The sequence below is a fragment of the Bombina bombina genome, chromosome 2 (genome assembly GCF_027579735.1).
Source record: "Bombina bombina isolate aBomBom1 chromosome 2, aBomBom1.pri, whole genome shotgun sequence".
In the NCBI taxonomy this organism is placed as follows: domain Eukaryota; kingdom Metazoa; phylum Chordata; class Amphibia; order Anura; family Bombinatoridae; genus Bombina; species Bombina bombina.
Window position 1 is genome coordinate 1,039,479,010 of NC_069500.1, and position 23,951 is coordinate 1,039,502,960.

Below are 23,951 nucleotides of genomic sequence, written 5' to 3' on the forward strand. Positions count from 1 at the left end.
GCATTTGTGGGTCCATGTCACAAATGACATTTGCCAAAATTTTGTTTGTTTGTTTGAATATTCAAGCTAATGGTAACTGCATTTGTGGGATTAAGTTGAAAAGCACATATCGCCTGTTTGCCGACACGTAATAAGAACCAATTGCAACATTTAGCTTTTAATAAAAGCAACATACGTAGCCATCCTTAAACAGGGCTGTGGGGGAATATGAAAGCAATCTAAGCCCTTCGTGTTTCCCTGTATATGATATTAAAAATAGCATCAAATGAATATTACCTATGTGAAAAGTAAAAATTACACATTTAAATCTGAAGAGTGTGGCTTATAGGACATAAAGAGTATAGTCCTATTAAGACAAATAATACTTGCTGTTTGGTTTAACATTGTTTGGGGTGAAGATACTTGAATTATTGGACGTTTATTGGGGAATAATCTAATAAGCACATTCAAAAAATGGAGGGTGAAAACATAAGTTTGAAGAAATCGATCTTTAACATTGAAAATAGGAAGAGCTAAATATAGAAAGTGCTTCCAGAGATATGAAAAGTTCATTTAGTCAAAAGGAGAAACTTCTTTTGACTGATCTGAGGTTAATGTGGGACCAAGTGACTTTTGAGCATTATATTGATGTTGAAAGAATACCCAGGGGGTTACGCATCAAGAAATTTCCATCATATGATCTGGAAGATGAGGAATTAGAACAGGAATGGAAAAATGCGTTAACCACTTGCTCATTAACATTGTTGGATATCCTAGCCAGAAGTAAGTCCAATAAAAGAGATGTTTTAAAAGAAAAAATCATAGGTGCAAAAGCTGAATTGAAAATGTTTAAAACAGATGAAAATTATCATGGTTCAAAAATCAACATGAAATTGAGAATTAAAAAATCTGACAATGAACTTGCAGCTCAAAAGAGTCAAAAATTCAATAGAGACTTGGAGGATTACCTGAATAATAAGGTGTATGATTGGTCAAGATTCATCAAGAAGCCAAGATGTTTCCATAACAAAAAGAAACACGCAGATGAGTCTGATCATGAAAGAAATAGAAAATGGGAAAAGTGACAGCTCCCAAATCTATTTTGAAAGGCAAGAATACAAAGCATGTGTGCTTTTCTTCAACAGAAGGCGATACATCAATTCCAGATACCGGGACTCAGTACATCTTCTGTTTCCCTCTCTTCTCTTCCCTCTTTTTCTTTACAGGATTCGTCTGACAGTGATTCGGAGGAAGAACAACTGGCTGCACAAGTAAAGAACAAGAACACCACTATCCCGTTAGGAGGAAAAAACCCTGCAAAGCAGGGAGAAGAAAAGCAAAGAAAATCAAGGAGAGCTCAGAAGAAGGATTAGGTTTGGCTTTTATTAATTTATCGGACTTTGAGCTCAGTAGGGATCATTTGAGTGTTCTTTCTAAAGGACTTGGGTTTGCACCCACAAATGTTTTTTCACCTTTCAAAACACTAATTGATGTAAATAAATTGATTAGGAAATTGGCATTAAAAAGTTTTTTTCATCTGAATAAAAGTATGGATGATGATTTGAGGGAACAACTGCCTCCTACTGTATGTGATGAAATGACAGGTTATTTTGATTTCAAGGATAGTTGTACATTAGAACAACTTAGAGATTTGGATGACAAGGATAATTATATGTGTGATGAGAAATGTCCAAGACCTGTAAGAAAAAAGTCAGATTTTTACCCTACTGGCTTTAGAGGTTCTTGTTTGAATGTGTTTCATAAAAGAGTGGAACAGGAAATTATAGAATTAGGAGAGGCAAATAAGACTAAGGGTTTTCATCACAACCGTTCTATCAAAGAGAGGCAAGCAATGAATGAATTACAAGATAACAATGACATTGTCATCAGATCCTCGGATAAGGGTGGCAATGTTGTTGTTATGAAGAAGGAAGAATACTTTAAGGAGGCAGCTAGACAATTACAAGATATTACCACCTATAGGAGTCTAACACACAATTCCATCCATGATTTCAACCTCAAGATGAGGAGATTACTTCAGCAAGCAGTGGCTTTGCAAGTTTTGACAGAGGAGGAGGTTGATCACCTTATTCCTGAGCACCCAGTTGTGCCCATTTTCCATTTTTTACCCAAAATCCATAAGGACCCTAAAAAACCACCTGGGAGGCCTATCATTTCCGTGATTGGCTCACTCTTTGAGCCACTCTCGGAATGGATAGATAACATTTTTACAACCCTTGGTGAAATATCTAAGTAGTTATCTTAGGGATTCAGGATATTTACTGACTTTTTGGAACAATGTTAAATGGAGAGATGGGTACAAGTGGGTTATCATTGATGCAACAGCACTTTACTCAAGCATACCACATGCTCTGGGTATAACAGCCGTAAATTCTTTTTAGACAGAGATACCAATTTCACAGTGGAATTCAAGTTGTTTCTCTGCGATGTGGTTGAGTTCCTGCTACACCATAATTTTTTTATGTTTGATGATACATATTATTTGCAGGTATGTGGTACGGCAATGGGGTCAAAATTTGCCCCCTCGTTTGCAAACTTATATGTTGGGTGGTGGGAACTCAGCTACATCTATGGAGAAACAAATCCTTTTCGTTCTAATATTATACAATATAACAGGTTCATAGATGACCTGATTTTTATTGTGGAAGAACCATTTGAATTTGAATCATTCTTGGAATATGTTAACAACAACAGATTTACAGGAGAGCTAAGGAATGACAAGATTAACTTCTTGGATTTAGAACTGACGGGTTTAGCTGCGCAGGGTTTAATTGTGACTGATACATTCAGAAAATTAACTGCGGGCAACACAATATTGCATGCTGTTTCCTGTCATCCAGCACACCTGATCAAGTCAATTCCAAGAAGCCAGATTTTAAGATTAAAAAGAAACACTAACTCTGAAGTATGTTTTGACCTGCAGGCTAAAAAATTGATTGATAGGCTCAAATATAGAGGCTATGATGAATCAAAAATGTTGCAGGATTTTGAGGAAATTAAGAACATGGACCCCAAGGTCAATAAGAAAAGAGATAGGAATTGGAACATGGGGGTGGGGGTGGGGGGGTTAAACAACCAGTTGTTTTCTCCACTGAGTATTCCATTCAGTTTAAACAAGTCTGTGATATTATTAGTAGGAACTTAGATTGCTTAAAAAGTGATGACATCCTATCAACGATAATAGAAAATATCAGGTTTGTTTAAAAAAAAGCCACCAACCTTGGCAAATAGGTTGTCTCCAAGTCTGGTATCTTGAAAAAATACCAGTACTGGTACTGACTGGCTTAGGAAGAAAGGTACTTTTAGGTGTGGAGTTAACGATTGTGGCACATGCAAGCACATTTTGAGAGGTGAATCTTGTAGAAGTACCACAACAGGAAAGGAGTATAAGATCAACCATTATGGAAACTGTAGCATAGAGTACGTGGTGTATCTCTTAGAGTGCACAATTTGCCATGAACAGTATGTCGGTCAAACGACCCGCAGTCTGAGGACGAGACTAGGAGAACACAAGAGGGATATAAAAAAATATAATAAGGACTCTGGAGTGGCTAGGCATTTTAATTGTTTTCACTTTTTAAATAAACCTAAAATAGGAGTGAAGATAATAGATATAGCCAATTTGCCACCTAGGGGTGGAAACAGAAATAAAATTTTGTTGAAGAAAGAACTCTATTGGATATTTTTGTTAAAAACAAAAATGCCTTTTGGCATGAACAAAGAATGGGATATGAACTTTTTTGTGGATTAAATTTTATTTAAGTTGAAATATCCTGTGCCAATAGAGAGCTATCGATGAAATAAAATGAAACTGATAAATTGATTATTCATCTGAATATAGGATAGTTAAATTAAAATGAAAAGTCAAATTGGGCATGTTTGTGTGTGTATGCATGTGTGCGTATGTGTGTATGTATGTATATATGTATGTATGTGTGTACATACACGTATATGCACGTGTGCACGCATGTTGATATGGATTTACATGTTCTATCTTATATTCTTTACTTTTTATTTTTATTATTTTTTATTTTATTTTTTTTATTTTATTTTCATTTTTATTTTCAGTTTTTATATATATATATATATATATATATATATATATATATATATATATATATATATATATATATATATATATATATATTTTATATATATATTTTTTCATGTTTTTGTTTCTAATACTAAATTAGCACGGGTAGAGAGTTTAGTTAAATTCTATAATTAGATTATGTTTTATTTTAGAAAATAAATGATTATATGATGTGTGTACTGCGATCTTATATTTGTATGTTTGATACAGGCAGTCCTAAATAATATCCTGAATTATCTGGTCTAAATATTTGTCAACATTCAGCGTAAAAAAGGTTTTAGAACAGATATGTATAAGCTGATATATGTAGGCTTCTTATCTATTTATAAACTTATAAAAACTTGTGTGATTAAACAAAAATTGAATAACTTGCTAAAATCATACAGAAGGTAAAAAAGGGACGTCTCCCTTATAACATAAAATGCATCAGAAAGAACAATTAGATAACTGTAGTTAATATAACCGCAGTATATTCATAAGGTACTTGTTAAATGGTGTAAAAATATTGTCCAAATAATGGAATCAATTAACTAAAAGTTCCAAGTGAGATGACCTACCCGCTTTTATGGCGGGTCGGTGTTATCGGTCCGTTAGTGGAAAGCTGGTGTTTGTGACTCTTCCTACGTCACACTTGTGATCATAGCAACATTGATGTTGTTATAATATAACAAGTGATCTTTGATACTCTATCAAGCGCTTTATATGTTGCAATATTGTAACTTAATCTGTGTATATGTAAGAAGATGTATTCCCCTATTCCGTGTGTGATCAGGGAGTCTTGGGGGAGGTTGCAACTTACGTTGGTATCTCGGCACACCTGATGTCTTTATTGGTGTGGTCTTTTTGCGGTCACGTTCAGTGACTTGAATAGTAGACTTTGCGGTCACGTTTAGTGACTATAAGGCAATCCTCGCAGTGTGGACTTTGCGGTCACGTATAGTGACTGTGATGTGATCTTTGCGGTCACGGAGGTGACTAGCGATGGAGTCTTTGCGGTCACGGAGGTGACTAGTGATGGAGACCTTGACACTGTTGTCACTCTGCACTTTATGTTTTTATTTGTCTAAATTAATGATTGCATCTATAACTCCTAAGAAAGAAAAGACAACTACCACAAGACTTTCTTTGTTGATTACATCCTGCAATACTCTAGCTGGGTGTTTCTATAACCTCCATCTGTTTTAAATCAGCTTTATTAAGTTGCACAGAACGACTGCCAAGTTTTACTTCATTTGATCTCCAACCACACAGATCATACCATTAGTCACTACTAGTGACCGCAAAGACCTCTTCTAAGTCACTACTTGTGACCGCAAAGACCATTCCTAAGTCACTATCTGTGACCGCAAAGACATAACTGCAAGTTAAACATATGTAAGTCACTATCTGTGACCGCAAAGATCTTATTGCACGTCACCACTGGTGACCGGAAAAGATCTCACCCTAAGTCACTACTTGTGACCGCAAAGACTCCATCGCTAGTCACCTCTGTGAACGCAAAGACTCCATCGCTAGTCACCTCCGTGACCGCAAAGATCACATCACAGTCACTATACGTGACTGCAAAGTCCACACTGCGAGGATTGCATTATAGTCACTAAACGTGACCGCAAAGATCACATCACAGTCACTATACGTGACTGCAAAGTCCACACTGCGAGGATTGCATTATAGTCACTAAACGTGACCGCAAAGTCTACTATTCAAGTCACTGAACGTGACCGCAAAGACCACACCAATAAAGACATCAGGTGTGCCGAGATACCAACGTAAGTTGCAACCTCCCCCAAGACTCCCTGATCACACACGGAATAGGGGAATACATCTTCTTACATATACACAGATTAAGTTACAATATTGCAACATATAAAGCGCTTGATAGAGTATCAAAGATCACTTGTTATATTATAACAAAATCGATGTTGCTATGATCACAAGTGTGACGTAGGAAGAGTCACATGACATCTCGGCACACCTGATGTCTTTATTGGTGTGGTCTTTTTGCGGTCACGTTCAGTGACTTGAATAGTAGACTTTGCGGTCACGTTTAGTGACTATAAGGCAATCCTCGCAGTGTGGACTTTGCGGTCACGTATAGTGACTGTGATGTGATCTTTGCGGTCACGGAGGTGACTAGCGATGGAGTCTTTGCGGTCACGGAGGTGACTAGTGATGGAGACCTTGACACTGTTGTCACTCTGCACTTTATGTTTTTATTTGTCTAAATTAATGATTGCATCTATAACTCCTAAGAAAGAAAAGACAACTACCACAAGACTTTCTTTGTTGATTACATCCTGCAATACTCTAGCTGGGTGTTTCTATAACCTCCATCTGTTTTAAATCAGCTTTATTAAGTTGCACAGAACGACTGCCAAGTTTTACTTCATTTGATCTCCAACCACACAGATCATACCGTTAGTCACTACTAGTGACCGCAAAGACCTCTTCTAAGTCACTACTTGTGACCGCAAAGACCATTCCTAAGTCACTATCTGTGACCGCAAAGACATAACTGCAAGTTAAACATATGTAAGTCACTATCTGTGACCGCAAAGATCTTATTGCACGTCACCACTGGTGACCGGAAAAGATCTCACCCTAAGTCACTACTTGTGACCGCAAAGACTCCATCGCTAGTCACCTCTGTGAACGCAAAGACTCCATCGCTAGTCACCTCCGTGACCGCAAAGATCACATCACAGTCACTATACGTGACTGCAAAGTCCACACTGCGAGGATTGCATTATAGTCACTAAACGTGACCGCAAAGATCACATCACAGTCACTATACGTGACTGCAAAGTCCACACTGCGAGGATTGCATTATAGTCACTAAACGTGACCGCAAAGTCTACTATTCAAGTCACTGAACGTGACCGCAAAGACCACACCAATAAAGACATCAGGTGTGCCGAGATACCAACGTAAGTTGCAACCTCCCCCAAGACTCCCTGATCACACACGGAATAGGGGAATACATCTTCTTACATATACACAGATTAAGTTACAATATTGCAACATATAAAGCGCTTGATAGAGTATCAAAGATCACTTGTTATATTATAACAAAATCGATGTTGCTATGATCACAAGTGTGACGTAGGAAGAGTCACATGACAAATTTTCAAACACCAGCTTTCCACTAACGGACCGATAACACCGACCCGCCATAACAGCGGGTAGGTCATCTCACTTGGAACTTTTAGTTCATTGATTCCATTATTTGGACAATATTTTTACACCGTTTAACAGGTACCTTATGAATATACTGCGGTTATATTAACTACAGTTATCTAATTGTTCTTTCTGATGCATTTTATGTTATAAGGGAGACGTCTCTTTTTTACCTTCTGTATGATTTTAGCAAGTTATTAAATTTTTGTTTAATCACACAAGTGTTTTATAAGTTTATAAATAGATAAGAAGCCTACATATATCAGCTTATACATATATGTTTTAAAACCTTTTTTAGGCTGAATGTTGACAAATATTTAGACCAGATAATTCAGGATATTACTTAGGACTGCCTGTATCAAACATACAAATATAAGATCGCAGTACACACATCATATAATCATTTATTTTCTAAAATAAAACATAATCTAATTATAGAATTTAACTAAACTCTCTACCCGTGCTAATTTAGCGCTGGACTATATTCACTACATTTCTATCACTGTCTTCTTGGAGGGGAAAACACTAGTCTAGCAGGGTTATTTCTTTAGCGCCTCATCTTTCTCATTACCAGTTTGTTTCTAATACCACAGTGATGTCTTTTTCTATATATATCTCTCTCATTATGAAATGGAACTTAAAAGTTAACTTGATAAAGCAATGTACTCTCTTCACTGTTGTATATTTCCTGTCTTTGAAAGAAGGATTATTTTGCTGCATGGTGTGGATTGTCATAATTAAATTGATAAATCAATTTTGTGTAAAATATTAAATTTCTGTGACATATCCGCACAGTGCGTCAAAATATTTGTGCAATATTATAGTGTTTGTGAATATAATATTTGCTGTTGGCACATTTGCAATTACTTCCTTTTTCTAGGTGCATATGGCTAGCAGTATTAACAAGTAGATTGTTTGTGCTTATATTTATATTTGATTTCTGCATGAACTAAAATTTTGTTTTGATTTTACTTGTCTAAATAGCGTGCATGTGTACACCTTTAAATGATTGATTTTCTTCGTAGTATAACTGAAACCGAGGTTTCATTTACTGTTTTTAATTTGTGAATGAGCAATATTGTTCACTCTCTTTAAGATTGAACTTTTGTTAATAACGTTCAGCTGTTTTTGTGAATGAACGTAAATTGTATAAAGAGGGGGATCAGTGTATGCTCATGTTATCCTATGACTAATTGCCAGCAGGCACGAAACGCGTAAGGATGTCTTGTGCTTAGCCCGTCTATATCTTTGGAATGTGCTGTTTTAAACGATATCAATAAAATTGACTTTTTAAACTTTCCCCTGAGTGCTGCTTAACCTGGTTTTCTTGGAATGTATTTACTTGCTGGTCCTAGATCTCACAGAAAGCTGGAAATCCTCCTTATGGTAATAAGTAGAATCTGTATAAGGACAATAGACTTGAAATCCTTTAGGAAATAGTGTAATCCTCTGGAAAAAGGAATGTTTGTTTAGGTTTCAGAAGAATAAGCTTGACTTCAATACTCAAAGTGCTGAACTGTTCAGGTGTTTATTAAAGGGACAGTCTAGTATAAATTAAACTTTCATTGCTCAGATAGGACTTTTAATTTTAATCAACTTTCCAATTTACTTTTATCATCAAATTTGCTTTTTTCTCTTGGTATTCTTAGTTTAAACTAAACCTAGGTAGGCTCATATGCTAATTTCTAAGCCTTTGAGGGCTGCCTCTTATCACATGCTTTTTAAATCTCTTTTCAACACAAAGAGACAGAAAGTACACATGGGCCATATAGATAACACTGTGTACAGGCACAGGGGGTTATTTAAGATTTAGCACAAAACAATGCTAAATTTAAGACAATAGATAATAAACAGTCACAGTTATATGATCAGGGGGCTGGAAGAAGGTTCCTAGATACAAGGTAATCACAGAGGTAAAAAGTATATTACTATAACTGTGTTGGTTATGCAAAACTGGGGAATGGGTAATAAAGGGATTATCTAACTTTTAAAACAATAACAATTCTATGGTAGACTGTCCCTTTAAATAGCATAGCTAGAGGTAAGTACACGCCCACTGATCTCTTACAGGTACAGGTACATCATGACATGACCCCTCCTCAAGGAAGCCACTCAGGGCTTCAAAATGTAGGTTTCTCTGGATGTTGTCTATGGAATTTGGAGCTTAATCTGGGTGCGTGTATATTTTTATGTGGCTCCTATGTGTCTTCTTCAGGGCCGTACCCTTTCCACCTTATCAGGTTTTGCAAGTTCCCTCTGTAGAAATGGAAGTCTAAGGGGCTGATTTACTAATGTCTGGCAGGCATGATACGCTGTAGCGTATCATGTCCGCCAGACATCGCTGAATGCCGACAGCATACGCTGTCAGCTTGTGCAATGCCGCCCCCTGCAGATTCGTGGCCAATCGGCTGCTAGCAGGGGGTGTCAATCAACCCGATCGGTTTGATTGCTGTCCGCTGCTCAGAGGCGGCGGATCCAGTTAAGGAGCAGCGGTCTTAAGACCGCTGCTTCTTAACTGCTGTTTCCGGCGAGCCTGAAGGCTTGCGCGGAAACCGGGGGGATCAGGGGCCATTTGGCCCTTGATAATTTGATCCCTAAGACTTGATCAATTTCAAATTATTCTTCACCGTCTACTGTGATAGGAGGTGGAGGTAAAGGAATTCTCTCAAGGAAGGTATTTGGTTTGAAGGGCTTTAATAGAGATGTGAAACGTTGGATGCATTTTGTAAGTGGATAGAAGTTCTAAACGAACGGCATTGGAGTAAATAACATGCTGAATATGGAAAGGTCCAACAAACTTGCAACTTAACTTCTTGAAAGGAGTGTGAAGTTTCAGATTTTTTGTGGACAGCCAGACTGAATTACCTACTTGATTGGCTGGGGGTGCGCGTCTGTGAGCATTGAATAATTGTTTTTGTTTGGGTTGGGCTGCAGCAATGTTCTCTTTTATTATTCTAAACCCCGTTTGGATGTCTTCAATTCTGGAGATAACTGAAGGACAGTTGGTGGAAGGCGTAGTGATTGGTAGAGAGATGGGATAGAAACCGTTGTTAGAGTAAAATGGTGACATTTTGGTTGTAGAACTAATGGTATTGTTGAATGCAAATTCAGTGAGGGGGAGAAGACACCCAATTATCCTCAAGATGTGTGCAGAAACATTTTAAAAACTGCTCAAACCATTGATTGGTCTTCTCTGTTTGGCCATTAGTTTGCAAATGATATGTGTTACTAAGCCTATGGTTTGTTCCCAGGTTCTTATTTAATTATTTCCAAAATTTTGAGGTGAATTGTGATCCTCGGTCAGTAGTAATTCTAGAGGGGAGTCCATGACGTTGTACTACTTCTCTGATTTAAGTGAAGGCTGTTTTTGAAGCTGTGGGCAGTCTTTTCATGGGTAGAAAGTGTGCCATTTTGGTTAAATGGTCAGTTATCACCAAAATTCTCTTGTGGTTTTCTGAGAGTGGAAGATCAACTAAGAAATTCAATTATATGGAGTACCAGGGGCGATCTTGGATTGGTAAAGGTGTTAGCAATCCAAATTGTATTTGTTTATCCTTCTTGTTCTGGGCACAAACAGTACAAGAGGTGACATAGTCTGTTACAGAGGTCTTCATGGTGGGACACCAATAGTATCTCTTGAGTAGATTGTACATTTTTTCTATTCCAAAATGACCAGACAAAGAGGAGTCATGAGCTAATCTGAGGATTTTGGTATGCAGGTTTGCTGCTGGTATATACAGATGTTGATTCTGGTATAGAAAATCTCTTTCTTCAAGATAATAAGGTATATTTTTTATCCTGGGTTAGGGCGGATGAATCCTTTCTTCAGGTTTTCATCTATATCTTGTTTTAGGTGTTCCAATTCTGGTTTATGATAGAGGGAAGACATGTCCATATGGTATTGTGGAGCCAAGTAATAGATCAATGGGGCAGTCATACGGTCTATGAGGGGCTAGATTATCTGCCTCTTTTTTTTATCAAATACAATTACAAAATATTAAGGTATAGGTAGAGATGTGTTTACAGGCTGCAGTTTATGTGATTTGTTTGAAAACATATTTACAGAAATCAGACGTTAACTGCACAGACATGTTCTGGCAATTGATGAATGGTTGATGCAGTTGAAGTTAGGGGGAACCAAGTAATTTATAATGGAAAACATAGGTGATGTAATAATATCAAAGGATAAGAATTCTGTATGACCTTCTGATGTTGTCATCTGTAGTGGGATTGTATGGTGTGTGATTGGTCATGTTGGTAGGTGTTTCCCATCAACTACTCTAATGGAAACAGGTTGTTTTTTAATCATATGAATTTTATTTCTTTAAACTAAACAAGAATCAATGAAACATCCACAGGCCCCGGGGTCCAGGATAGCTTCAGCTTGAATGCGATCTTGATCCCACTGCAATATAACATATATGGTACAGTATGGGTTAGTATTCCAACATGAGATTGGGGTATGGAGCTGTATGTTTTCCTTACCTGACGTCTGTCTCCTTAGCGATGGACAACTCTTTACATCATCCTCAGCTGACCCACGGTACAAGCATAGGTTTATAGTTATTCTATTTTTTTCTTCTAGTGAGAGGGGCCTCTTTACAAAGCCAATATCCATTGGTTCTGGGTTATGCTTGTAAATATCAGAAGAGGTAGGAACTGAGGGGCTGTATTTGCATAGGGGTGTGTCAGTTTGGCAGCTTTCCTTTCCCGCAATCACCTGTTAATAGTAATGGCCTTTTTTTATTAGTTCTTCTAAGGTACTGGGTAGCTCTATTTTGGCTATCTCATCCTTAAGAGATTCTAACAGGCCTAATCTGAATTTGGTTTCTGAGGGAGATGTCGTACCACTCAGTCTCTTTAGACCATCTCTTGAACTCTGAGATATAATCCTCCACATGTCTCTTGCCCTGTTTAAGAGCTCTAATCGCTGTTTCTGCAGTGAGTTGTTTGTGGGTATCCTCATATAAAAGAGACATGGCCTTAGGAGCCTTCCTATTGTAGATTCAGCACCCTGGGTAGCACTTGCTTATTGGTGGCTACATTTAGCCACCAATAAGCAAGCATAACCCAGGTACTGAACCAAAAATGGGCCGGCTTCTAAGCGTTACATTCCTGCTTTTTAAATAAAGTCGGCAAGAGAACGAAGAAAATTGATAATAGGAGTAAATTAGAAAGTTGTGTAAAATTGCATGCTCTATCTGAATCATGAATGGAAAAAAAATAGGTTTAGGATAACTTTAAAGAATCCTTCAAGAGAATCCGATATAGGGGCATTATTTTCAAAGAAGGCATGAGCCCATGAGTGTGGTTCTCCTTTAAGATATAAGATGACTGTGCAGACCTTAATTCTTTCTGTAGGTTTTTGGTTTAAGGGAGAAAAGTAATTTGCCGGCATTTTTCAAAACTCCCTATACTGGGAGCGGTCACTGAACTTATCAGGGGGACAAACTGCAGGCTCTGGAGGTTCCCCATATTTATGGGTTAGGTTCTCTTTAATAATGGTATGTCGTGTTAAAGGGACAGCCTAGTAAAAATTAAACTTTCATGATTAAGATAGGGAATGCAATTTTGAACAACTTTCCAATTCACTTTTATCATCACATTTGCTTTGTTTTCTATGTATTCTTTGTTGAAAGCTAAACCTAGGTAGGCTCATATGCTAATTTCTAAAACCTTGAAGGCCACCCCTTATTTCAATGCATTTGGCAGTTTTTCACAGCTAGAGGGCATAATTCCATGTGTTTCATATAGATAACACTGTGACCACACCCTGGATTTACAAGTGAGAGGGCACTTATTGGCTAAATACACTGACAAAAGAACTGAAATAAGGGGGCAGTCTGCAAAGGCTTAGATACAAGGTAATCACATAGGTAAAAAGTGTATTAACCTTTTTAACACCGTTATGCCGTTCTATTCCGTCATAATTACACTGGGCTTTAGAGCCATTATGACGGAATAGAACGTCATAGCCAACGGCTGTCCTGAAGCCTACTGCGCTTCCTGGATTTGATTGCGGTCTGGAGGGCGTTCCTAGGGTTATAGGGACGCCCCCCAGACCCGATCCAATAATTGAAATCTCGGATCGTGATTTCAATTTGTCTACATGGGAACAGTTTGTACACTTTAACCCCGGCAGGAAAGGGTTAATATAAGTGTTTTTTTATGCAAAACAGGGGAACGGGTAATAAAGGGATTATCTATCTTTTTAAACAATAACAATTCTGGAGTAGACTGTCCCTTTAAGTTCTCTGTCTGTAATTCTTTCAGTCCCTGTGCGAGTACTTCAACCCTTATAGTGTCATCAGATGTGTTACAACCTCTGCTGGGTCCATTTTTAAGGCTTAAGTATTCTGTCAGCACTAATTTTTAGGGGTTTTATTGTGAACCACAACTGCAAGAAGTTGACTTATGCATAGCTACTATATTACCAGTAAGTATGTACTGAAATACCGGTGTTCTGTAATATTTTCCTATCTTGTTACGTTTCCCTACCTACGTAACGCGTACGGCCACGCCTACAATAAACTTGCAAATACCCTTTGCACGCATGCGCTCACTGCCACAGTCTGCAAATATTATAGACCACCGCATACTGCCACGCCTACAATACACTTCAAAATATACTTGTGCACGCATGCGCTCACTGCTGCAGTCGACAAATATTACAGAACACCGGTACGTCCACAATTTTGGCACTTGCTGTGCACATCAAAATACCAGTGCCAAAAAAGGCTTCCTACAACTAAGTTCTTTTATTCTGTATATTCACTATTATTATACTGATTTCTTTGATTAAAGGAGTGAACGTATTTCAATAAAGCAGACATAATATAAATAGTTACAAACCTCCCCTTTCATGATGAAACACTAATTCCTTTTTAAAACTATTTATATTATGTCTTCTTTATTGAAATACGTTCACATCTTGAATAGACCCAATAAAAGAATATAGTTGTAGAAAGCCTTTTTTGGACGTACCCGTGTTCTGTAATATTTGCTGACTGCGGCAGTGAGCGCATGTGTGCACAAGTGTATTTGGAAGTGTATTGTAGGCGTGACCGTACGCGTTACGTAGGTAGGGAATCGTAACAAGGTAGGGAAATATTACAGTATGATATACAGTATTATTTGTAGAGTATTATTTGTAGCTACCTAACCTGTGAGCATGAGCACAAGCTCCCTCTGGTGGTCAGCAGCTTTATTACTTGGTGTTAATAATCACAGTGACCGGTCACTTTTTTTTTATGTATACCATTTACATTAAATTCCTTACATTTACTCAGTGAGTCTTATGCCATTCTTAAAGCTGCAATATATAATCACCTATGTAGTGCTATATCTAATCGGATTAACGTATAGAACATAAATTTGTTACAAAGTGCTGTATTCCGTCTTTTTTTGACACATATGTATGTGCCTTCCTCTCTGCTTAATTATTATACATTTTTGAATAAAAGTATAGTAAACATAAGCACTAAATGCTACCTTAAATTCCACAAATAACAACAAAAAACATATGTTGTTAAAGGATAAACCTAGGTGGGCTCATAGGCTGATGTGTAAGACTGCAGTCCACCTCTTATCTCACTATCTTGCTGTGAATAGCTAATAACATATACTGTTTGTTCATGTGTGCCATATAAATAACATTGTGCTCACTCCAGTGGAGTTAATTGAGTCAGCCTGAAATGCAAGTCTGTCAAAAGATCTGAGATAAAACCTTAGGATATAAGTTAATATTAGAATTAAAAAGTATATTAATATAACAGCGTTGGTTATGCAAAACTGGGTAATGGTAAATAAAGGGATTAGCTATCTTTTTAAATAACATTTGGTGTTGACTGTCCCAAACAAACACCACCAGGCTTTTCTAAGTGTGCATCGCCTGTTTGATCTGAACACATTAGCATTTTTGGTAACACATGTATATTTCAAATATGCTTCTATTCAATACTGAAATAATAATATTAAGTTATAGTTTAAAGTGGCTCTGCATGGCTTTTACAATACTTTTGAGATCTGTGAAGAACTTTCAATTGTCTGTACAGCAGCGGCTTTTGGAGTTTGAAGCCTAGGAGTAAGGGAATGTCCTTGCAATTGTAAACCCCACACATATATATTCACTGCAGCTGTGAAAATAACTATTGGTGTTATCCAACTACAGGAGACCCAGATGCAAAAGTAGCCTATTTTTCCATATGCCTGTGTAGAAAAGGGGTTAAATCGTTCCATTCCCCATGATACTTTGGAATGACACATTTACTGGGGTATTAACCCTTTAAAGCCCTCTAACACTGGACATTTCTTTAAGCTGTCGCTTATGTTCATTTTGTTTTGAGGCTAATCTGTGTGTGAAAGAATCTGTGTGATTTTTGTGTATGAGGATTCCATTTTTTACCTTGTATCATTTATATTTGAAATGAGTGTTTTTATTCATATTGTTTGGCATTTTCTTTGCTACATTATATATGTTTAATTTTATTTTGAGTGTGCAATTTTTACTCGCACTTTTAGACTCCTTTTATTAAAGGATCTACTCTTGTTTTGTACATTTTATGAAATTATTTGCACCATTAAGTATGAAATTATTATTGCTACAAATGATTTGATCGGTGAGTGGCACTATTTTTTTCATATAAAGTGATATTAAAACTGACTAGATTACAGTACTGATGAGCACTTAGAAATTCTGTGTAGCCACTGCTCTCACGTAAATGATAGCCGACATGTTGGCAACAGGTTTCATTCTCCCTCTTCTGAGAATGGGCAAATCCGACTCCCTGTTTACCATAATAGTGGTAAGTCCATTTAAGGGTGTTTTGGAAATAAAGATGTTTACAGTCACATTGCATTTCAACCACTATAAGTTAACTGCTTAGATTCCATAACTTGGCACTTGGATCTGTCTAAAGGCAGTAAGCTAGAATGTTCCAGTTCTGGTGTAAAATCAGTTGTAGCTACCAGTACCCTTTTTGTGCCTTTCAGTTCTGTAATGGTTAAAACTCAGAGTTGTACTTGCTTAATTGTTTTAAAAGATAGATACTCCCTTTATTATCCAATTCCCTAGTTTTGCATAACCAACACATTTATATAAATACACTTTTTACCTCTGTGATTATCTTGTATCTAAGCCTCTGCAAACTGCCCCCTTATTTCAATTCTTTTGACAGACATGCATTTTAGCCAGTCAGTGCTGGCCCATAGGAACTCCACGTACGTGAGCACAGTGTTATCTATGACACACATGAACTAACACCCTCTAGTGATGAAAAACTGTCAAAATGCCCTGAGAGAAGAGGTGGCCTTCAAGGACTTAGAAATTAGCATATTAACCTCCTAGGTTTAGCTTTCAACTAAGAATACCAAGAAAACAAAGTAAAATCGGTGATAAAAGTAAATTGGAAAATTGTTTAAAATTACATGCACTATCTGAATCATGAAAGTTTATTTTGGGCTAGACTGTCCCTTTAATGTATGTTTTGTTTTATGTATGAACGGTTTATTGCCAAATCTCAGCTTGATTAAATTAGCCTATGATTCAAGCATAATTTTTTTTAATATTTTTTGGCTGTCATCTTGTAGATCAGATTAAGATTTGGGCCCCTTATGTGTGCTTGCAGCTTAAGTTAAAGGGGCAGTGAAGTTTAAATAGGGCATGCAATATTAAACAACTTCCCAAATTGCTTTTTTTTTTATCACCAATTTTGCTTTGTTCTCTGGTTATTCTTAGTTGAAAGCTAAACCTAGGCAGTTCATACGCTAATTTCTTAAACCTTGAAGACTGCCTCTAATCTGAATGCATTTTGACCACTAGAGGGCATTAGTTCATGTGTTTCATATAGATAACAGAGCTCACGCACATGAAGTGACCTAGGAGTGAGCACTGATTGGCTAAGATGTAAGTGTCAAAATAACTGAAAATAGGGGTTAGTCAGCAGAATCTTAGATAAAAGGTAATTACAGAGGTAAAACGTGTATTATTATAACTGTGTTGGTTATGAAAAACTGGGGAATGGGTAATAGAGGGATTATCTTTCTTTTTAAACAACAAAAATTCTGGTGTTGACTGTCCCTTTAAGAAGATCTCAAAAACTGAAGAAAAAAGAAAGAATGATTTTTGTTGTTCCCATGCTTTGGCTTGAACCAGCTAGATATCATGTTACTGGTTTTTATTTTATATTTAGCGGAAATTGTTTGGTAGTCAAAAACAAACACAAAGTAAAATGTCTGAATGTTCCACCTGTAATAAGCCCTGTTCCTCATGGAGGACTGGCGGTACATACAATATTAGAGCAGGGGTGGGCAAGAGGTAGATCACGAGTGAATTTTGAGGTGACCTCCTGTAATATTTCAAAAGTCTGCATAATAAGAGAAAGACTGTACTTCAGTATGCACGACGCGGCTCTAGCTGAACTTCCTGCCTCAGCTTTGGTTACAGGACCTGTCCCCTTTATCAACCTGACAAAAAAAAAAATGACTTTGTAGAATGAGTCTCGAGCTGTCTTGATTGTGAGACTATCATATGAAGGCGCGGTTCACAGATAAGGTTGCTTGAGGGTCCCAGCGTGACGTAAAGAAAACTCTCACAAGTAAAGACCGTGCGTGGCTGTATTTGTTATTAAAGAGTGCGGCAGATTTTTAAAGCTGTATTGTTTGTGTCAAAAATACAATTTCCAGCCACCAGGTCCTATTTGTGGCAAAAATACAATTTTCAGCCAGCAGTACCCTGCAACAGCTTTGCAGCCGGTTACAGTGTGTGCTGGAATATTCTTGTGTGTTTTTTTTTTAAAATTAGGTGACCACATCACTTGGAATAAAATTAGAGGTAGACCTTGTCTTACAAAAGTCTGCCCACCCCTGTATTAGAGAATTGTCTTTTTTTAATAATAAAAAAAGCAAGGGAGGTTAAAGGAAAAATAAAAAAAATCATATGCTTTTCTTCAGGTTATCAAAACAAAAGTTAGTTATATTTGTTCCATTTTGATAACTGGAATGCAAAATGTTTTTCTGAGTATGTAACAGTGGTCTAACTGCATGAAATTAAACAATATAACCACATTCATTTTAAGATTAATATTCGGGTACTGTAAAGCTTTACTATTACAAGATTTCTGTTGGCTAAGTGCACTTTTTGGAGTTGTGCTTTTAACAACCTGCTGCAAGGTAGAAGAGCCAGTTTTTGTAGAGTGATAAAAAAAACCCCCCACAGTGCCTTTGATTTTTAAGCTACATGACCGATATCTAAACTGGACCTTCATTGAAACGATATATACTGTAAGTATATTCTAAAGACTAAAATGGTCTTTGTTTTGTTGCAAGGAATTAGAACAAACACTGTTGATTTGTATGTGGAGTTCAACTCTAGCTTTTGGTTTATTGTACATGCTTTATTAAAATTGTACCCATATTTACAGTATTTGCAGAAAATATTTCACACTCCCTCACACATACACACATATACATACATACACACTACACCACCACATAAACAAAATTAGACTCTTTTTAAGCAAAATAAAGCATTGATGTGGGGAGATGCTATTGTCCATTCTAATGCTACCTTTATGTAGATAATCATTTATATGGCAGTAACACTGAAGATTCCTTTTTCATTCTAATTACAAAGAATAACAAGGTTTTCCAGTCAATACAACACATCAACTTCAGTATCAAAGCTGCTTGTAGTGACTTTAAACTAATACATGTTGGGGTATTTTCCCTTAAAGCAATTCAAGTCTTTAGAAGAGAATTAAGGCACACATAACAGCTTTGCTGCTGTAGAGATCTGAATATATTCATTGGTTGGTATTCCAGACCACTGCAGCAGCAAAGGGATGCAAAATGATTTGAATAAAGGAGTGCAGACTTAAGTGGAAAAAGACCTGTTCCTTCTCTGCCAGAAGGGCTAACTCTGCAATATATTTACAATCCTTGTGGCAGTGAAGCAATTAACTAAGCCTGACCATTGTGGGTATTTTCTGAATGGAGTTCAAAAACTGAAACAGACCAGGATGTCTACATACAAAATATGATATTTAGGCGTGAACATTGGTTTATCTAGTGCAGACTAAGTAAGACAAAGACAGGGGAAGAAAATCGGCAAAGGCTCTCAAAGTATGCACCTATTAGAGAAGAACCAGAAAACTGCATGAATAAGAAATGCTGTTCAAACAGGGTCTCTCTCTTCTGCACTGCCAGCCTTGTCACCAACATTGATCATACATGGTTGACATTAGGCAGCAGAACAGTTAAAACAGTTGCTGGATTTCAATAGCCTGTAAATACAATGGTATCACTTTAAACATAAAATATAGACATCTATAGCAAGACTTATTTTAAAACATAGTATTCCAGGATCATCTTAGCAACATGGTCTAATCACAAAAAAAATTGCTTGAAGGGTAAGGAAAGAAATGAGTGTATGGCAGTTGAGATCTTAACGCCCAGTATTAAAATCTTTAGCACTATTATACATTATTATATTCTGGTACAAAATCTGGTGAATTGTGTGCAGCACAAACAGTGCCAAAAAGGTCATTGTTTTCTATGCTGGGGAATAAGAGGCTACAATTTCTGAAAGGCCCCCGACTTTGGTAGTAAAAGTTCATTCCTGTTTTGTATGATCCCGTACATCTTCTTCGTCTGTGTATTCAGACGGCTCTTCACCTGGTTTAAGCAGTCGACCTACATAATCATACTTTTCTGTTGAAAAAAAAAAACAAGAAAAAATAAAAATATAGAATGGTAAATACTTTCTAAATATACAAATGGGGGTTCAGTTTTTCTAAAACTGCACAAATATACCAACACAACATACACTTATTTTAATAAAAAGGGTTACACTTTGGGGGAGGGGGTGAAAGCACACAAGGGCTCTAGATATGGGAATTCCAAAACTTACTGGAGCTCTAGGGCATTTATTAACTTACCCACAAAGAGTATTTCATCATTTTAAAATTACAATACAATAAATCCTTTGTGCTTAAGGTCAAAATGTATATTTTTTTGCCAACCACCTTTACTAAAATAGAACAAATTCAGCTATTAAAAAGGTAGAAAGTGTATAGGGTTTTGTAGGTTAATTTTAATTTGCAATATAATTAAAAAGTGCTTTGTGTTTATTGATCCACATGGTACGAAAAAGCAGTGGGAAAATTGCTCTATTTTCATCCCTGAGGAATTATTAACCAGTACTACCATAACTGTGCAAACATAACTGGCTTTTAGTGCGATACATCAAGTACAGACAATGTGACTGGTGGATCTAAAAAGTCCTCCCGATTTCTTGCTCTCTGGGTGTTGTGCACCATTATGTGCCACTTAATATTGTGTTCACCTGTCATAAGGTTTCCATCAGTGCAGCAGGTATTAATTTTAACTGGTGTTTAACAGAGCACAATACCCAGAGAGAGGGGAAAAACAAAAACACGTAACTTTTTCAAGAGAGCTAGCCATGCACTGCTATATACAGTGAACAGGGGGCTTTAGGAAAGCCAGATGTATAGTGTGAGGGGCAGTGTACATGTATATAAGGAGAACAGCAGACAGTAAGACTTCAACCCTTCCCTGTAAAAACCTACAGGACACCGAGTCACAACAGGCCCTGTACTACACTCCAATTATTGATAGCATGTCTGATTGAAGTTGTATTTTTTAGCATCATGTTGAACCCTGTTTAAAATCAGCTAAACACCTCTAACATGGAAAACTGGTTCATTCAACATTCTTGCTTTCGCCTTTAAACTAAATTATAAACGTACCTTTAAATTGCATTTCCCATTCCCGAACACTTTCCATTTGTACAGCATTGAGATCTGACAAGTCATCGTATTCATCTCTAAGTGCTTCTTTATCTAGACGAAATGTTGCAAGTCCTCTAGAAGCATCCCTGCCAGCAAATATTCCATAGGGGCCCTCTGGAAAGGGACAAAAAAAATGAAAACACTGAACACAAGCAGTCTAAATGTGCCTTCCAATAATGGTTACGCCTAAGGCCTTTGCCACTCTTTTTCAATGTTTGTGCTTCCATTTTGTGTTTTTGGTCCCATTTTGCTGTGTTCTGATCTTAAAAATCTATGGTGCATTGTCTGTATAAAACTAATGCTTCACATATTCTTGGAACCACTCCTCCAATAATTTAAATTATTGTCCCTACCCCTCTATTATTCCACACCTATACTGGACAATTATTATCTGGCTCCTAAGAAAGTGAAACACTCATTGTTAAAGGGACACTGTACCCAAAAAAATTCTTTTGTGATTCAGATTGAGCATGAAATTTTAAGCAAATTTCAAATTTACTCCTATTATGAAATTTTCTTCATTCTCTTGGCATCTTTATTTGAAATGCAAGAATGTAAGTTTAGATACCGGCCCATTTTTGGTGAACAACCTGGGTTGTCCTTGCTGATTGGTGGATAAATTCATCCACCAATAAAAAAGTGCTCTCCAGAGTACTGAAACAAAAAAAAAAAAAAAGCTTAGATGCCTTCTTTTTCAAGTAATGATAGCAAGAGAACGAAGAAAAATTGATAATAGGAGTAAATTAGAAAGTTGCATGCTCTATCTGAATTACAAAAGAAAACATTTGGGTTCAGTGTCCCTTTAATATTTTTTCTACTCCTATGATTTAAAATAAAAAAAAAAAGTCACAACTAATATTAAACATTTGTATTTTAGTCAATGCATGCGGTAATCCTCAGAAATAACTATGGCTTACTTCAAACACAGAAGAAGAAAAGGCAATTTCTATTTAAAATATCCGTTTATGAATTCACTTGCCTTTGCATGTAAGAAACACATAGCTTGACTAATTTGAGCAGCTATGGCAACAAGGTAAACTATCCCTTCATTGGTATCCCTAAATCTAAGTGGCTATGTTCTGCAGTATTCCTCTACTACTACTTTAGCTATTTTACTAATACCATTACTCATTCCATTACTTCTCTATTCAACGTTTCTTTTTTGACCCTCACTTGTGAATTTTAATGAATCTCCTTCTAGATGATTCCCCAGAGCATCCCCTTGTTTTAAAGGCTATACTTCTCCAAACCATCCCTCTTTTCAATCGACCCTAATTTGCGCTCTGTTCCATGAGTTCTCCAATGTCTCCATAGTCTACAGTTCCAATACCTTCTCTTTGTCTCCTTACCTCAGGCTCTCCCTTCTGTCTATTTCTCCATCAATGTATATAAATGTCCAGCACTCTAGCTTTGATATATTTTCCTATAGCGTATTCACCTGTCCTGCATTGTCCCTTGATGACTTTTACTCTCTGATAACATTAAATACTGCTGCTCTATTACCACTCACCCCTATCTTGAGTGTCTGCACCCCATCATTACACACTGTTGCCCACACTAATTTATTGTTACTCTAAAGCTTCTAAAACACCCCCATCTGACCCTGGGCACATCCCAAACATGTTACCAGTTCTACCCTCCTCACACCCCTATTCTTACCAGGGCCATAAAACTTGCTCCCCTGCGTCACATCGAACACTTTTCCATTGACAGCCAGAAGGATGCGCGGGTTTAGCGTTCCGTCGTATTCTCGTAGTTGCTGCAAACTGAAGTCTCTCCGCTTCATGCGGGGCAGAGTGGAGGTGACCCCTGGCCCTCTCCAGCGCACATATATTCGGAAAGCTCCGTAAGCCACCACGGCCAGCAGCGCCAGGTTAAGCAAAAGTTCCCCAACGAAAAGCCACCCCAAGCCAGCGGGTACCTCATCGTTGCCTGCTTGGACACCGTCCGACTGCTGCTGTTCCTTCCAGCTTTCAGACATCCCCCGCGCTGAGCTTCTCCCGGGTCAGCGCTGTACGATACCCGCCAGCGGGAGAGCTCGCAGCGCGAGGCCAGGAAACACCAGGGAGATTTACAAAGACAGATTACACGAGGGCGGGGGTAAAACGTGCTACTGTCACCAGCCGCTCCGCCGCAGACGGTTAAAACAAGACGACGCAAACGCCGTCGCTGTCTAGTGACGTAGCACTGCTGTTAGGCGTCAGGAAAGGAGACCGATGCATCAGACAATCAGCTGCCTTTTTTGTAATATCTTTATTGCAACAATCATTTCACAAGCAATTTTCATTTTTATTACATCACTACGAATAGCATTTTATACATTTATACTTAGCATAGTCTTTAGTCGGGAGATAAGAAACGCCTTTATTTCGCGTATTCCGTGGTTGTGTATAAACGATACCTGCAAAAGTTCTAAATGAGCTAACCCAGAGACTTCAAGAGAAAGGGTGGTGTTGGCTGTCAGTTATGTACATAGGCCACCTATATAGCTCCATTTGCAATTGAGAACCGCTGTGAGTGTGACCTGTTATTTGAATCAGTGTACTGTTATCTAAATGATTCATTAGAGTTACAGTACACTGAGTCATTTACATACAGCACTGCAGGAAACGAATCTGCAGCTCTACAGTTCACCTACTGAACATGAGGTAGAGCCTCTACCTCATGTTCAGTAGGTGAACTGGTGAATCGGTTCATGAACCGGTTCAGTTAATCGAACCGTCCGAAATGAACCGATTCACCCAAAAGAACCGAACTGCACATCACTAATTTGCATGTAACATTATATGGAACAATTAAGACCATTATAACAACACAGTAGAACTGTATAATCAAGTGCATAATAAAAAGACAATTCAATAAGACTGAATTTC

General features: G+C 37.4%; 1 protein-coding gene across 1 annotated transcript; it reads right to left on the reverse strand.

Annotated features, from left to right (window-relative positions):
• Nucleotides 1-18,642: 18,642 nt before the first annotated feature.
• Nucleotides 18,643-23,227, reverse strand: PGRMC2 (progesterone receptor membrane component 2). The gene is made up of 3 exons (XM_053703654.1): nt 22,738-23,227; nt 21,037-21,192; nt 18,643-19,978 (listed from the first exon to the last, which is right to left on the reverse strand). The coding sequence occupies exons 1-3, from the start codon at nt 23,057-23,059 to the stop codon at nt 19,881-19,883; spliced, it is 576 nt and encodes a 191-aa protein (XP_053559629.1). The 5' UTR covers nt 23,060-23,227; the 3' UTR covers nt 18,643-19,880.
• Nucleotides 23,228-23,951: the final 724 nt, after the last annotated feature.

Coding starts and splice junctions, on each gene's coding strand:
- PGRMC2 (XM_053703654.1), bottom strand. CDS start 23,059: ATGTCTGAAAGCTGGAAGGAACAGCAGCAGTCGGACGGTGTCCAAGCA. Junction 21,193..22,737: donor GAGCAAGTTTTATGGCCCTG/GTAAGAATAGGG, acceptor GTCCCTTTCCAG/AGGGCCCCTATGGAATATTT. Junction 19,979..21,036: donor ATGGGAAATGCAATTTAAAG/GTACGTTTATAA, acceptor TTTTTTCAACAG/AAAAGTATGATTATGTAGGT.